Raw genomic sequence first — 14,595 nt, 5'->3', positions numbered from 1 at the left:
TGTATCTTGTGGCTATTCATACTAGAAGGATACAGGGATACTTGAACCACTCCAACCTTACAAATGATATAAAAATGAACTGTAAATATTGCTGAGTTGTTGCTATCCTTGGTGAAGCAGAATACAGCACTCTTTACTGATAGAGTATACTGATACACTGATGGGTTATCTCTGCCTCAGGAACCCCTCAAAAATCCCCCTTCCACTTACTTTCTTACATTGTGACCTCCTTGAGGAGCCCCAGTCCCTCAATTTGGACATAAATAGAACTATTAATCTTTGATAGGACAGCAGTAATAATAGCTGCACTTTTGTGTTGCTATGTTGAGACAAGTGGCGGGACATTTTCTCACGGAGCTCTCCACTGAGAGAGGTCACAGAAGATACCCGCCATCTGCACTCTCTCGAAAACGCTCCCTTTATATAAAGACATAAGATTGGCTCTTGGATTGGCTTCAGTGCTCAAATCCGAGTGCCATCGCTGTTGGCTGACAAGAGGGGTGCACCGGTGCCTGTGATGGGCGCCTGAAAGGGACAGTGAAGCTCTTGAGAGCACTTCATTTGAACCTGATGAATTTGGAGGGACAGCGTGATTACCTCCTTTTTTCCTGAGCAGCTTGGGGTTGATTTTTCCTTTTCCTTGAGTACATCACATCACAAAAGGAAACACAGCTGGAGAACAAAAGCTCCCTGCAAAATGGTATGTGCAATTTTCCATATTCCAAATGTTTATTAATTTTCCTTTTTTTAAATATACCTCTTAGACACACTGATACAGAAGCCAGCGTGCAGCTGGGGAGTTGTGCAGGGTTTTTCAAAAGGACAGCAGAAGCAGAGCCAGCTCATGTGCATGGAAATCAGCAAATTGTAGGACACCGACGCACAGTGACACGTTGCTGCTGATCTATCACTCGACCCGTCTCTCTCTCTCTCTCTCTCTCTGTCAGAAACACTCTCTCTCTCCATTCGGTGCTGCGCGCGTCCTGCCGCTCTGTCTGACTCCTCGCCAAGACTTTCCAGTTGGACACACACTCGCGAGCGCACGCCACCTTATTTTATTTTTCATTCTCTTGTGTTTTTTTGTTTTTGTTTTAGTCTTTCCTTTTACAAACGTGGACTATTTCTCGGAGGTAACAATGGCCTGAGAGATGTAGCGCGATCAGCAGCTCTGATTAGGGCGACTGAATGCCGGCGCCGTGCGTAAGTTAGGAGCAGGTGGATGGAGAGGCTGGCGGGATGCAGCTTTCCAGTAGGTCAGAGCCGCTTCGGGGGCGGCAGGACTTCGCATTCTCGGGTTCTCGGGACACTTTTGCTACTCTGGACGTGATATGAGGATGGTATTTTTCTGTGGAAAAGTAAGTGATGAAATTGGTGGGGGCAATGAGACTGATCCGATTTTTATTATGATCTTTAAAAAAAATCATGTTCATTCATGTGCGCACTTTGCTTTGCTTGTGCGCACTTTAGTGGGAGTCTGATGTAAGTTATATTTTTGGCGAGGTTCAGGCTATGATGAAGTTGCGCATACACATAATGGAGGAATTTCACTTACTTCTACTTGCTTAGTCTTTGGCAAGAGAAAATGTTCAAATAAAATGAAAAAAATTGCCGCGCGTCTCTTTCTGATATAGTTTCTGATTTTCTTTAATGATTAGGGCAATCATGCAAAAATCATTGGAACAGGTGCAATCCAGAGACAGCAGCTGCTTGGCAAATAAATATCTCTATCTGTCGGTTAATAAGTCAAAGGTTCGGTGCCGTGTTTCATCCCCCTGTCACTGAGATGAAAGACAAACCAAACCTGCTCATTATTCAGCCGCTGTTTTCCGCGCCGATGTGATGGAAAGTTTCCTGTTGGGCGCGCAGTTTGCAGGTAAGCTGTGAGGCTGAGCCGTGCCACTGCCGATTCCTCGGCATCACTGTTCGCACAGCCAGAGCTGAGCCAAGACGCAGCTCCTGACACCCATCCAGCATTTTTTGTGGGAAGCAAAGCTTATTGGATGTTTTTTCTTTTGCAATTATTTTAATAAACCAAATCCCCCTGCTTAAGTTAAAAATGTGATTATCCTGCTTTATAATTAAATTACAAAAAAAGCTACTAATTGCGCATCCCTCCTCCTGCTAGCAAATAACACTATAAAATCTCTCTCTCTCTGACACTCCATCCTCACAGACAACTGTGGCGAGCAGAGCTTCATCTATTAACAAATGCTAATATTAATTTTAGAGAATTGCTGTTTTATTTATTTTTTCTCAACTGAATATCTCAGTTTTGGGTGTTTAATTTCAAACGTGATTTTTGTAAACCACATTTTTTTTTATTGTTCAGTAGTTTTGGGGGGGTTTTCGGGGGGGGGGGGGGATTGGGCGGGGGGGGGGTAGCAGTTTGAGTCGCCGTTCCGGCGCTTGCAGTTACCACCAGTAACCACAAGTGTCGCTAAAACAAGGACCACTAAGCAGGAATAGATTCCAAATTTTGATTCCTAGCACAGTCCATGTTCATGAAACAACAGTGTAGACACCAATAATTAGTCTAACAAAGGATTCCACTGAAGGTCTACACTGAAACTAATCTGAAATTAGTAAGTTTTACATGTTAAACTGTCCATGAGAGGAAGGCGAGGCAAGGTTTTAAGGGCTTAAACAGTTAATTGCAAGAAAATCAGTTTGTGGAATGATGTCTAGTGTGATCCAGAGATGTAAGCATTTCACTTGCCATCTCCTGAATACTTGTGATCTTTTATGACCTTGTTTACTCAAAGTGGATTATCTAAACAGCTTTACACAGGCCCATCTCGTGTAAATAATGAAAGCAAGAAGTGGACTATTGTCCTTGCTGAGCCAGACCTGTCACTGGATGGGGAAGAGTGAGCGATCTCGCTCCAGTGTCAGAGCTGTTTGTCCTCGAGATCAATTGAATAAACATTTGTCTTCAGCTCCCCGATGCCCTTGGCGTTCTCTTGCTCAGGCGTCCTTTTTTTTTCTTTCTTGCATGTATGCATAGGTGGGGGAGGCGTAAACACATATTAGCACACTCCCCCGACCTGTAGCATCACAGGATTTATGGTCTGAGTGAGAAAGGAAGAAAAAAAGGCATCAAATTCAAACACACAGTCACCTTGATCTCTTCCTGTCGGCTGTGCTACCTTTGCCTGACATATGAGCAAAAATGTGCAAATGCAAATGTTGGCTTTTCAATAAGTAAACAGCTTGATGTTTGAGGTAATTCCCAGTCCCATAGTTGGTTTACTTACTGTTTTTCTTTTTGTGTCAAATTAAGGAGAAAGTGGCAAAAATGTTATATTTATGAAACTGCACATCATGTACAATTTAGTGCTGGCTATCTCCTCTCCGCTGCTGCGTGCCAAAAATGTTGCTGTGAGCGAAATAAGCAGCATTAAGGATAATCACACACAACATATAGAGGTACTATTTAGAGGATTCTCTAGAGAGAATATTGTACATGATGCTCTGGTGAGGTGTGAAAGCAGTTATGTAAAGTAACCTTGCAACTGTTGCCATGGATCTTGGAGGACTGTTATTATTTTTTGTCAAATGAAATGGTCCCTGTTCTTCAACCCAACTTATTGCTTTCTATTCTGCTGTCTCTCTCCCCACCCACCCTTCTCTTTTACTGTCTCTCTGCAGCTGAGATGTGATAATTGATGCTCCTCCTATGTGAAAATTTCTGAGTCATTCTTATCCCTAGAGCCCCACACCCTTGGAAGTCAAAGTCTTATATTCCCAGGACCCCAGGCTCTTACCTTTATCCTTGAATCCATCACTCAAAGCCTCTTTTAAATGTATTTCTGTAACTTTTATTAGTAAAAGCAGTTCTTTGAAACATGTCATTTGAACCCTTGACTCATTAATATTTCCCATTATCACTGTACCCTGGATTAGAGAAACCCATAACCCTTTAGGAAATTAGACCACTTTGCTCTCAGCAGTCATGGCCTTGGATCAGTTGCCCTTCCTCCCAACTTCCCCTAACAATTCCATCCCTGAGCCCTTCTGGTACGACATCCAAGGGAATGACTCCGACCTGGGCTTCAACATTTCCCAAGACAAGGAGCATCACCAGGACAAGACCAGCTCAGTGGTCATTACCTTCATCTACTTCATGGTATGCGCTGTGGGATTGTGTGGTAACACCCTGGTCATCTATGTTATTCTACGTTACGCCAAAATGAAGACGGTGACCAACATTTACATCCTCAACCTGGCAGTGGCAGATGTTCTGTGCATGATGAGCCTGCCATTCATCGCCCTGCAGCTGGCGCTGGTGCACTGGCCCTTCGGAGAGGCTCTGTGCCGAATGATCTTGAGCGTAGGTGGGTGAAAAGCATATGGTTAATGGTTCACAGCGGAAACTCGGCAAACATTTTGATGCTGTTTGAACAACCATTTGAGATGTCAAATCTCGGTTGAAAAATGTGATTAAAAACTGTTTTAAATAACTGAAGTCGTGCCAACACGTAGTTGGTGCTCAGTCACATCAGACCTGGTGTTAAAGTGTTCCATTTCGTTAGCTTCATAGCACAAGTGCCTAAGTCATTGACTTAGGCAATTATGCTATGAAGCTAACGATTTGCTAAAGAAAGGTAATGAAATAGATACAATGTGATGCGTTTACATGATTTCTTGTTTCTAGTCTGTACTATAAGCAAAAACTGGTTGTGTTCGTTTTTTTCATCGGTTCTCACAGCAGCATACATGTATTTTTTAATCAAGTGTTACTGAGTCTAAACTCAACTTCTACCTTTCTCCACTCCTCTGCTCTTTCTTATTCTTTACACCATCCCAGACTCTCTCAATCAGTTCACCAGCATCTTCTGTCTCATGGTAATGAGCATCGATCGATACTTGGCTGTGGTTCACCCTATTAAGTCTACAAAATGGCGGAAACCCCGTGTAGCAAAGCTAATTAACCTCACAGTATGGGGTGTGTCGTTGTTAGTCATCCTGCCAACTCTGATCTTCAGTGGACTGAACAAGGTTCCAGTGTGTGGCATTGTGTGGCCGGAGCCTCAGGATGTCTACTACACGGCCTTCATATTCTACACCTTCTTCATTGGGTTCTTCCTGCCGCTGGCAGTTATATGTATGTGCTACCTGCTCATTATAGTCAAGGTAAGAGTCCGCAACTGCACGCTCTAAATTACACAACAAAAATCCAACAAGATTTGGTTACATTGCAGATTCAACGTTTTGGTGGTCCACTTCAATTAGTTTGAAATGTTAGCTCAGAAATCAACAACACTGCCACTGTCTCATGAAAAAAAGCTAATAACAGTCTCCTTTTCTTTTTTAACTAAATAGATTTTTTTGCTTCAACTAATATGCAGTACATACATAAAGGAAAAGAACATTAATCCAGATCCTTTGATCCTATGCTTGCACTTATGACACTATGCATACTAAATACTTCTTTGTGATTGAAGTAATTTCCACATGATTTGCATTTGGGAAATCTGGTTCTTTTCCCAGCTACAGCATTTTGGGAATATTTACAGTCTTTTGAAGATACATATTACTAAATCACTTTATCATGCATAAACATCAAATAATGCCACAACACATAGAGTGTTGAAACCTGAAAATGTTCCCTGGTAGTTAGCTAGCTATTTAGCACTGAACTCGCTATTTTCAGTTACAGTGCAGCCTTTTGCTAGTGGCTGAAAATTGATTAGTAGTGTCTTCCTTTCTGTTTCGTTGCCAAGATGGCAGCCATTGTGCATACCGAGTGTGCACTTTTATTAGTACATTCCAGAGTCCTCAATCGTCAGAATCAATTAAGCTAGGCGGCTAACATGTAACATGTAAATATGTTAATAATGTCTGTTTAAACACTTTTCTGTCATTAGTTTAATGTTGGCTTGCAATAAAACGTGTCCGTAGACACAATTTTATCAACCCATAGATCACTGTTGTTTTTACAACAGGGTAATAGGACTTTGATTTTGGCTAGCTAGTCCTGAAAGGCTACCTAGCCCAGCTAGGAAAAAACCCGATAATACTAGGATGTTTCTATGGAAACACTGTACTTTTTTATTTGGGAACTTTTAAGCCACTGACAGCCATTCCTTTTGCCAGGTGAAGTCATCCGGATTGCGTGTGGGCTCCACAAAGCGTAAGCGTTCAGAGCGCAAGGTGACCCGGATGGTGTCCATCGTGGTGGCGGTGTTTGTCCTCTGCTGGCTGCCTTTCTACATTTTCAATGTTACCTCTGTCACCGGCTCAATCAAGCCCACCTCTGCTGTGAAGAGCACGTTCGACTTCGTGGTGGTGCTCGGCTACGCTAACAGCTGCGCCAACCCCATCTTGTACGCCTTCCTGTCAGACAACTTCAAGAAGAGTTTTCAGAATGTTCTGTGCTTGAAAAAGGTGGCAGGCCTGGATGAGGTAGAGCGCAGCGACAGCAGGGCAGACAGGAGCAAGATGATTAACGAAGCTTCGATTATTAATGCCAACCTGTACACTCACAATCCTACCCTGCTCAATGGCGAACTGCAGACCAGCATTTAAAGGAGTGCCAGTAACAGACTGACAGGCTGCCAGTGTACTGTGGTAACCCCAAGTTAAAACACAAATGAGAAAACGGATGATGTAAGAACTGCTCGTGGACACTGATGCATGAGCAAAGTCGAATTGAAAAATAAACAATTTCTTAATCTTTTTAAAGGTCAGGGGAAGTGCACTGACTCGAGCTCAAAATTCTTGTTAATTGGGTTAATGAAGCAACTTGAGCTTATTAACCCTAAGGCGGAGCAAGAATATGTATTTTACTCAAGTACTTTTCAGAGATAAGTGACATGAAACATTTATAAGAATGCTATTTGTGCTTGCCAGCTTCAAGCTTTTATGGAGTTGCCCGAAATGATCTTGAAGAGGCAGGATGTGAAAGTGGAGCGTGGTGGAAAGGACGAAGAAATATTTTGGATAGTACTCCAATGGCAGAGAGAAGTCTGAGGGGACCGAGTACCATCCTTGCTCTAGTTGACTGATTTTTTTCTCTTTTTTAAAATGTGTGTGTGTGTGTGTGTGTTAGCTAAAAAACTTTAGGCAACGATTTCTCTGGATGTGGAAGTACCATGGAGAGAAGTAGGCAAAACATTTGATTGAAAACAGCCAGCTCTGTAATTCCCCAGAGCCTCGAAGATAAGAATCTGAGTCTACAACCTGAAGGTTCATGCTCATATTTTATTCATATCAGGTGATTAGTCTGGTCTTACATGATCAGCGGGGCAACGAAACGGCAAAGCCGACAAACAAAGGATGTTATTTTCTCTCCATTCTAGCTGGTATCAAGATGGAAGAAGCTACAGATCTGCAAACCTCTGAATATTACATCCTGGATTATTGATTTAGTGAAAGAATGGGAAACTGTGTCTGTCTCTAACCTTGTTCCCTTACAACAGTTTGACTTTGTGCATAGGAAAAAGGCTTTCTCTCAACCTCTTGGGAAACTTCACAAATGTGGATGTGTTGAAATCAAAAACAATTTTAAAGGAAAAACCTGCTATTACATTGTGTATTGCTGAGTTTGTAAAGTCCCATCAAAAGTATTTTTACCATATCCTGAACTTTACATTACTTTGTGCCGTTGTAAAGAGCCCCCATAAGTGTAAAGTGCTGTGTTTTGGCAATGTAAGAGTTCCCAATTTAATGTCGTAACACTCTGCTCAGACTCACATTTGGTTCAGCCAGTGTGTGCCTGCAAAGATGCCGAAATTTCACAGAAGGCGGACAAATGTGTCATGTAACCGAACAGGGAAGGAGAGAGAGATGGATGGATAAGGAGACGCAGAGACATAAAAAAAGAACTAAAGCTTGTGGATGAAGTGTATGCGCTGAGAACACAACACACGTGAGGACAATGCTTTGAAGACTGAAGTGTGCTGTGTTAGCATGACTGACAGGAAGAGATCAAGGTGACAACTTGAAAAATAATGCATTATTTCTTCAAAGACACAGTGTTTCCAGAGCCGGGATGTATTTCTTCATAAATAAATGTAAGGATAGCTCAAACATGCAGTTTATACAGTGTATTACATTTAAAAAGTCATTTGTCGTGGACTTGTTTGCTAAATGGTAATAAGAAACACGACCACGAGAGGCAGCATAGTCTAGTAACAATTGATGCATTTGCACTTCCGTAAAGTCCTTTTTTAAGGAATATTAAATGGAGTGCTTTTGTTGATTTCCTGTGTGATGGATGTCCATATTAAACATGTAGTTTGAAATAATGAGGCTTGTGTATGTACAGGTAACATCTAAGATCCAAACATTTGGTCTTCGTGATTAGTTTTTTCTAGAATCGGCTCTCTAGGATGTCAGTGAGACGGAATATTCCTAAAATTATCATCTCAGGCTTATAGCTCTTGCTGTGAGCACGAAGCTCTGCCTTTTCAGACCTTCTGCTTGCGAGGGGCAGCCAATCAGAAGAAAACTGGCACTAGAGCTTGTTTCAGACAGAGGGTGAAATGAGGTGCTGCATCAATGCTCAGTATGGTATAATTTTGAGCTTTTACTGCGCAAAGCTACTCTAGTAAACCCCAAGAATAATTCATGACATGGAGTTGGAAATTAGCATAATAGCCCCTCTTTTAAAATCAAGGACACTGCTGCTGGGAACATGTCACACATTTCCGGACACATTCAAGTTTTATGTCCAAATGAACAGTTCAGCAAAGTTTAGATATATGAAAATATCAGGTCAAAACAAATTTAAAACCACATGTAGTTGGTCTTCACAGTCGCTAGAGTTTGTTGTTGCGGTATATGGCAAACAGCATTATGATCAACATATTTTGAATAGTATTTCACTATCTCTCAATTGCATTTAATGCATTGAATTAAGAGCGGAAATAATAAGTAGACAGCTATAGCTCAAATTTGCGACCAAGTCTATTATTACCGGACATTTATATATATTTAGATCTATATTTTGAGACTCTGGGTTGCTTGCAGGGTGGTTCAAGCCTCGGCAGTGTTGGTCTGTCAGTTCACTATTTTGCTAAATTGATCAGACCTCTTTGATGAATTAAGATGTTTTGGCGATCCCTTAACATTCCATCAATTGCCATCGTCAGGTCTGTCATTTACACTATTTGATAATGTGGTTTAAAATCCAATTACCTGCAAAACTAATGGAAAGAAGTTATTGGTTCAGCAGGTTTAAACGCCTGTATACATATTTAGTTAGATACTCTGTGTTCCAGAACATACAGAGCTGAATAGAGAGCATGGTATAAGGGAAACATGACTTTTCTGTCCAGAATAAGTCCCAAAATAAAATAGTGAGTTTTGAAAAGTGCCAATTCCATTCATAGTCTTCATCAGGATTTTGACCATGACCTACATAATACTGAATCAGTCAAAAGTAGATGTCCAAAATTTAAACAGCAATGCCTCTGATTAGTTAAAGCTGGTGTTGTAATGGAAATGTTCAAACCCACTAACACTTAATGAGCATGAAACGTAAGAAACCCTAATCCCAAACACACACAACACAAATTATAAAATTCATTCAAAAAGACTACAGTAATGTCAAGGATTAAATTCAGGAAGTTTGGGAGATATTTGCTGAGGAATGTAGTAGTTCCTTCACCATTCAAAGTATTTATATAAACAGATTTTCATGTTACAGTTCACCTGGTAGCTGCTCAGCTTGGGTCAAGGCTTCAAACATTTAATATGAAGGTTTCTTGGAGAAATTCCCTTCTGGAACTAGAGCCCTTGGAAAAGTAGGCGCTCATTGATGCTGACATCCTGACAATTATATTATACAGATATTTAGCGAGTGTGTTAACCTTTTAACATTGTGTTTAGCATGTTAGCATGCTAGCTTTCCTTGAATTTGCAACTCAGTCAGAAACATTAGCAAGCTAACATGTTAGCAAGGAGTAAAAATGTTCAATAAATATCTGCATAATAAACTGCTATCAATGTAAAGATGTTAGCATGCTAAAGTCAGGGCTTAGATTAAGTAAAGCCATGGAGCCACAAGGGCTACAGGATATGTTTAGCCTCTTTGATTTGGAAGTCTTCTTATATATCAGATAGTGTTTATATCGTCCATCATTACTAATTTTAACTTACCTACAGCAACTGGCTAGCAAAAACATGACCAATATAGATATAATTTATTCTGTATGAGCAAAATGGGCTTCAGCAAAAAGATCTTCACAATAGCCTGAATTTAGAAACCCTTACCACGTCCACAGAACACATCCCGTTCTGTTCTAGCTATCATGATTTTACTCACATCCACTTCCACAAGACACCTTCACAACACCTGGTTCCCAGACTATTTGTCAAAGCCTCTACAGCAACAACAAGATTGCTGGGTACACGCTCCACTGTCAGATTGAGTTGGTTCCAGTATATCAGTCAGGCCGGAAGCTCGCAATCAATGCAATCAAAAGAGATGAGGTAGAAGAGGCTACTCCTAATAATATTAATGTGAGGCTCTGCACACACAGAGAGGCAAGTCCCAGTTTGTAGCAGGCAACACACCCAGTAATTTGTCGTGACATTCTGTCTGTGTTGTCACTGCTGCAGGTAGTATTTCCAGCAGGGTCAGTCGCACCTTCAGTAACAGGTCAGAACAGGATTACAAAGATACCCTATGAATCATGTTTATGGAAGTTTGTAGGCATGCTGTGATTTAATGTGCTTTAGCCCTGTTTCATACTCTGTCACACAGACATCCTTGTACTATAGTCTGAAAAATACATGAAATGACGATGGCGACCGGACTGTGTATGTAACAGCAATCAAAGAGTGAACAGTAAACAGGAACCGTAATGAAACATGCAGTATATTTTAGTATGTTTTCCTTTTTCTGCTTTACTAAATAACATGTGCACCGCGGTGAAAAGACTCATTTCAGATCCTCACCCACTGCAGTTAAGGTATTTAGCGTCTTCAAGCCTGCAGTGTGAGAACTGATCTCCCATCATCCAGAGTTAATTACTTGAACTCTCTGTGTTTTTCTGTCTGTTTCTTTCTCAGTCTTTCAGTCACATTCACGGCTGGTGGAGTGAAATGTGAGCTGACGCACTTTTTACACCCACCTAAAGTGAACGACGAAATGTACTGAACCATACTGAAGAAAACACACAAAACACCGTTTCCACTGGCTACTCGGACACGCTAAATGTACTTACGGGACCATCGTGGTGTTTAATAGATGTTGGTGAAGATAGTTTGTGCCAAAGCCAGTGTAAATGTAGTGCTCAAAGGAGAGCCGGGGGAATGAGACGCTGTTTGTAGTAGCTGCTTTCTTTGTCATTTTGTGAAGTCAAGACCTGGAATTAGGTCATTTTATTCACAAAAAAATTTAAAAATGAATAAATAAATTAGCAGGTATCTTGGTTAGTTACTTGCTGGGTACAATTCAGCACCTAATGTGAAAAGGGCAATCGTCTGCCTTTCAAGGCAGGTGCCCATCACTGTATAGTGTACAGACGAGAGGCAGAAGCAGAGGCACGGGAGACCTCTGGCTTCTTGTATGCCGTTTCTTTCCTTGGAAACATTCGTTAATTTGCGAAGGGCTAATAGTGCATTCCTGAGGATGCACCTTTCGTTATAAACATTCAGTATGTATCTTCTGTTTGTTCCTGCATGGGGATGGTGGCTTAATATTCCACTTTTTGCATCACAGTACCAACCAAAACCAGTGTTACACACTTTACTAGGTGATGCTTTTTTCGTTTTTGGTAATACACAGAAAGAAAATGCATAAACATGCACCCTAGTCTCATAATAGGCCATACTTTTCTGTCATTTTAGGTTAAAATCAGGAGATTCTGGGTGAATATCACACTATAATCCTGACTACACCAACTAGTAATAAACTGCTTGATACCGGCCATGTGCAGACGTGATTATGTACATTTCTGTGCTGTTACTTTTATTGATGTGCCTTGAACCCAATCATGTAAAGACATCAGTGTACAACAAAACTTCATTCTCACCCTTACTCCCCAGACACCAACCAACCAAAGGCCTTTGTACTCTAGATGTTGGTAACTAAAACATAACAGAGATGTAGAGTGTATTACTTTTACTGCTATCTCCCCAGCGTACAAAGCTTCTGTTTGTGTGCTTTAATGTCAAAAGCTGATGTTTATTTGTGACTCTGTTGTTGCATACTGTAGAATATAACGTGATCAATGATTGTAATGGACAGGTCAGTGTCCTTGTCTCTGCAATTAAAATGCGGGCCATGGTTAAACTGGTGTGTTTGTGAGTTACTGAATGCACGTTTGGCTGTGAGTATGTGTTAGTGTGGACTACTGCCTAGCTATTAACATTCCTGTTGTCTGGGGGGATGTCTGATTCCAACCGTATTGAGATTTCCATAATCATTTACTCAGCATTTACTGTAAGTGCTGTTATAAACTGTAAAATATGAGCTGTATTTCTAAAAAGATAAACATTTAAAGCACTAAACCATTGATTTGAGAATAAAAAATGCATTTGTGATATAACATTTAAGCATTGATTTTAGTGCATTTCAGAGATAGTGTTTTGATATGTATTTGTCTGACTAGGTATTACATTTATGATTCCTCTTTTATGTTTTTGAACTTTGTGTTTGTGCAAATAAGCACTACCAGGATCTCCGTAACATGTTAAGCATGTTATGCTTCTTTCAGGAGCCACAGCTGATTACCTGCATCCATCTCACCCCATCCTTAGCGTCGTCTTCTGCGATAGTAGTCATGGCAAATAAGGCTTCCTAAATGTTAATGTCGCAATGTGAGCTTAAAATTGACAGATAACCATGACTTGCAAGGGCTGGGTCATGTGACAGATGACGGCACGATGCATTTTTTTATCTTTGAAGTTTCTTTCACAGCTCCCAGATCCGCGCTGTCACTCCCATCTCTAATCTGGCCAACATTCCAACATTTGTCGCAGTCGTTTACATCATCTGCTTCCAGTGACAGCAACTTTTAGGAGATCTGGGGTGGGTAAACCCTGCCGTCTGAATGGAAACGTGTACACAGACCGACACATTCGCAGGACCATAAATCCTGCTTCCGTCACACGAGCCTAGAGACCAGTTGGCGATTTCCGATCACTTAGGCAAAATAAAGGATTCACTGACCACTTGGCAGTATGTTCCTGGAAGTTCCTGGCTGTCACTGAGTAAAGTCACTCAACAAAAAACATTTTCGGTGCTAGCAGATTGCTGTCATCAATCTAGTTTGTATGGAAGACACCGACTTGTTGGCAAATACTAATTGCGCACCAAGTCAAACTCAAAAAATGGTGACACAAATCGAAAACTGAGATATTGGGGGGGGATTACCAAAAGTAAAAAATGCGCCTAATCACAAACAACAACGAGTTCACCAACGAACAATCTCAACCGTAGCACATTCTTCACATTTTCACTACAAAATGGCAAGTAGTTGGTAAATGTGTACACAGACAAGTCAGCGTTTTTCATACAATCTCTGAGGAAATGTAGTTTTTAGGTAGCACAACCTGTTGGCAACAATTTCATGCAGGTACAGGAGCACCCCCCCCCCCCCCCCCCCCCAACAATATCTCTTCAACCCATTAGGTATTGCACATTTTTGCTTAGGGTCACTGACTGCTCTCCAGGCCACCATGGCTGGTTCTTTACTGATTTCACAGCGACCACTCACACCATTTTTCTCTAGCGATGGAGCGATGGTAGCAACGTCGCCATGGTGTCGCTGACAGGTCTCTATCCCTGTTCGACTGAGGTCCATGTTAGCCTTAGAACTTTTATTAGGTTTAAATCTTCTAGCTAAAGCTAGGAAAAAATATTGTAGTAAAATTGCATAAGTCATTTAAAACAAAACATGACAAACAACAGCCATGAAAACAGATTTTTACATTCATATAATTTAGACAATTGTGTGGTCTAACTTTTCTACTTCTATTTCATAAAAAAATGTGTGTAGATTAAATAACAAGTCCTATTGTCAAACTACCTGTGAGGGACCTGCCTGAGCTATTCAACCTGAGCTCTGGCAAAATAAGAACTTCTGCAATCTACACATCAGGTGCAACGTTTTTAACATTTTAGCTGTCTTTACCTTACAATAGGAATTTCCTTGAGGTCACTTTTGTGACCTGCCACTATATAAATCAAACCGAATTCTACTGAACATTAGCTACGTTGCTGAGTAAGTCAAAGGAAAGGTGGAGGTAAGAGGGAAAAATAAAAGAAATGTATGCTGAAACACTAACACAAAAATACTAGCTATGTAATTTACCGTTTAAGCTTATTTGCATTGTCAGGGCTTATTCAGTTTCAGTTAAAGTGTGTAAAACAGCTGATACTTAGCTGAACTGAATATATAGATTTTTTCATTGTATTAGTGTAAAATCTGCATCTCATTCTCTCTCTATAAGGCATAGGCTAATTGTTTTATGTGGCCTGACAGGCTCATTAGTCCTTCTTTTCAGCACGGAAAATATTTAAAAATGAAATGAATCTTTCTGGACAGCTTTTCCAGAGTTATTGACTCTTCTATTTTCTTTCGCCTTCATTTAGAATGTTATTTATTTGCCAAAAAAGAGGGAAAACACATAGTGGACATC

General features: G+C 40.8%; 1 protein-coding gene across 1 annotated transcript; it reads left to right on the top strand.

The window, feature by feature from the left end:
• The first annotated feature begins 965 nt into the window (after window positions 1-965).
• LOC147322876 (somatostatin receptor type 2-like) lies at window positions 966-12,460 on the top strand. Its single transcript, XM_086302835.1, has 4 exons — window positions 966-1,355; window positions 3,649-4,334; window positions 4,808-5,133; window positions 6,097-12,460. The coding sequence occupies exons 2-4, from the start codon at window positions 3,953-3,955 to the stop codon at window positions 6,526-6,528; spliced, it is 1,140 nt and encodes a 379-aa protein (XP_086158961.1). The 5' UTR covers window positions 966-1,355; window positions 3,649-3,952; the 3' UTR covers window positions 6,529-12,460.
• Window positions 12,461-14,595: the final 2,135 nt, after the last annotated feature.

This window comes from Aulonocara sp. 'chitande type north' Nkhata Bay, linkage group LG8, assembly GCF_057382095.1.
Source record: "Aulonocara sp. 'chitande type north' Nkhata Bay isolate Kocher_YH1m ecotype deep benthic linkage group LG8, A_spYH_male_GT1.1, whole genome shotgun sequence".
NCBI lineage: Eukaryota > Metazoa > Chordata > Actinopteri > Cichliformes > Cichlidae > Aulonocara > Aulonocara sp. 'chitande type north' Nkhata Bay.
The sequence above is the reverse complement of the archived record's forward strand: the minus strand, read 5'-3'. Positions and strand labels throughout refer to the sequence as shown.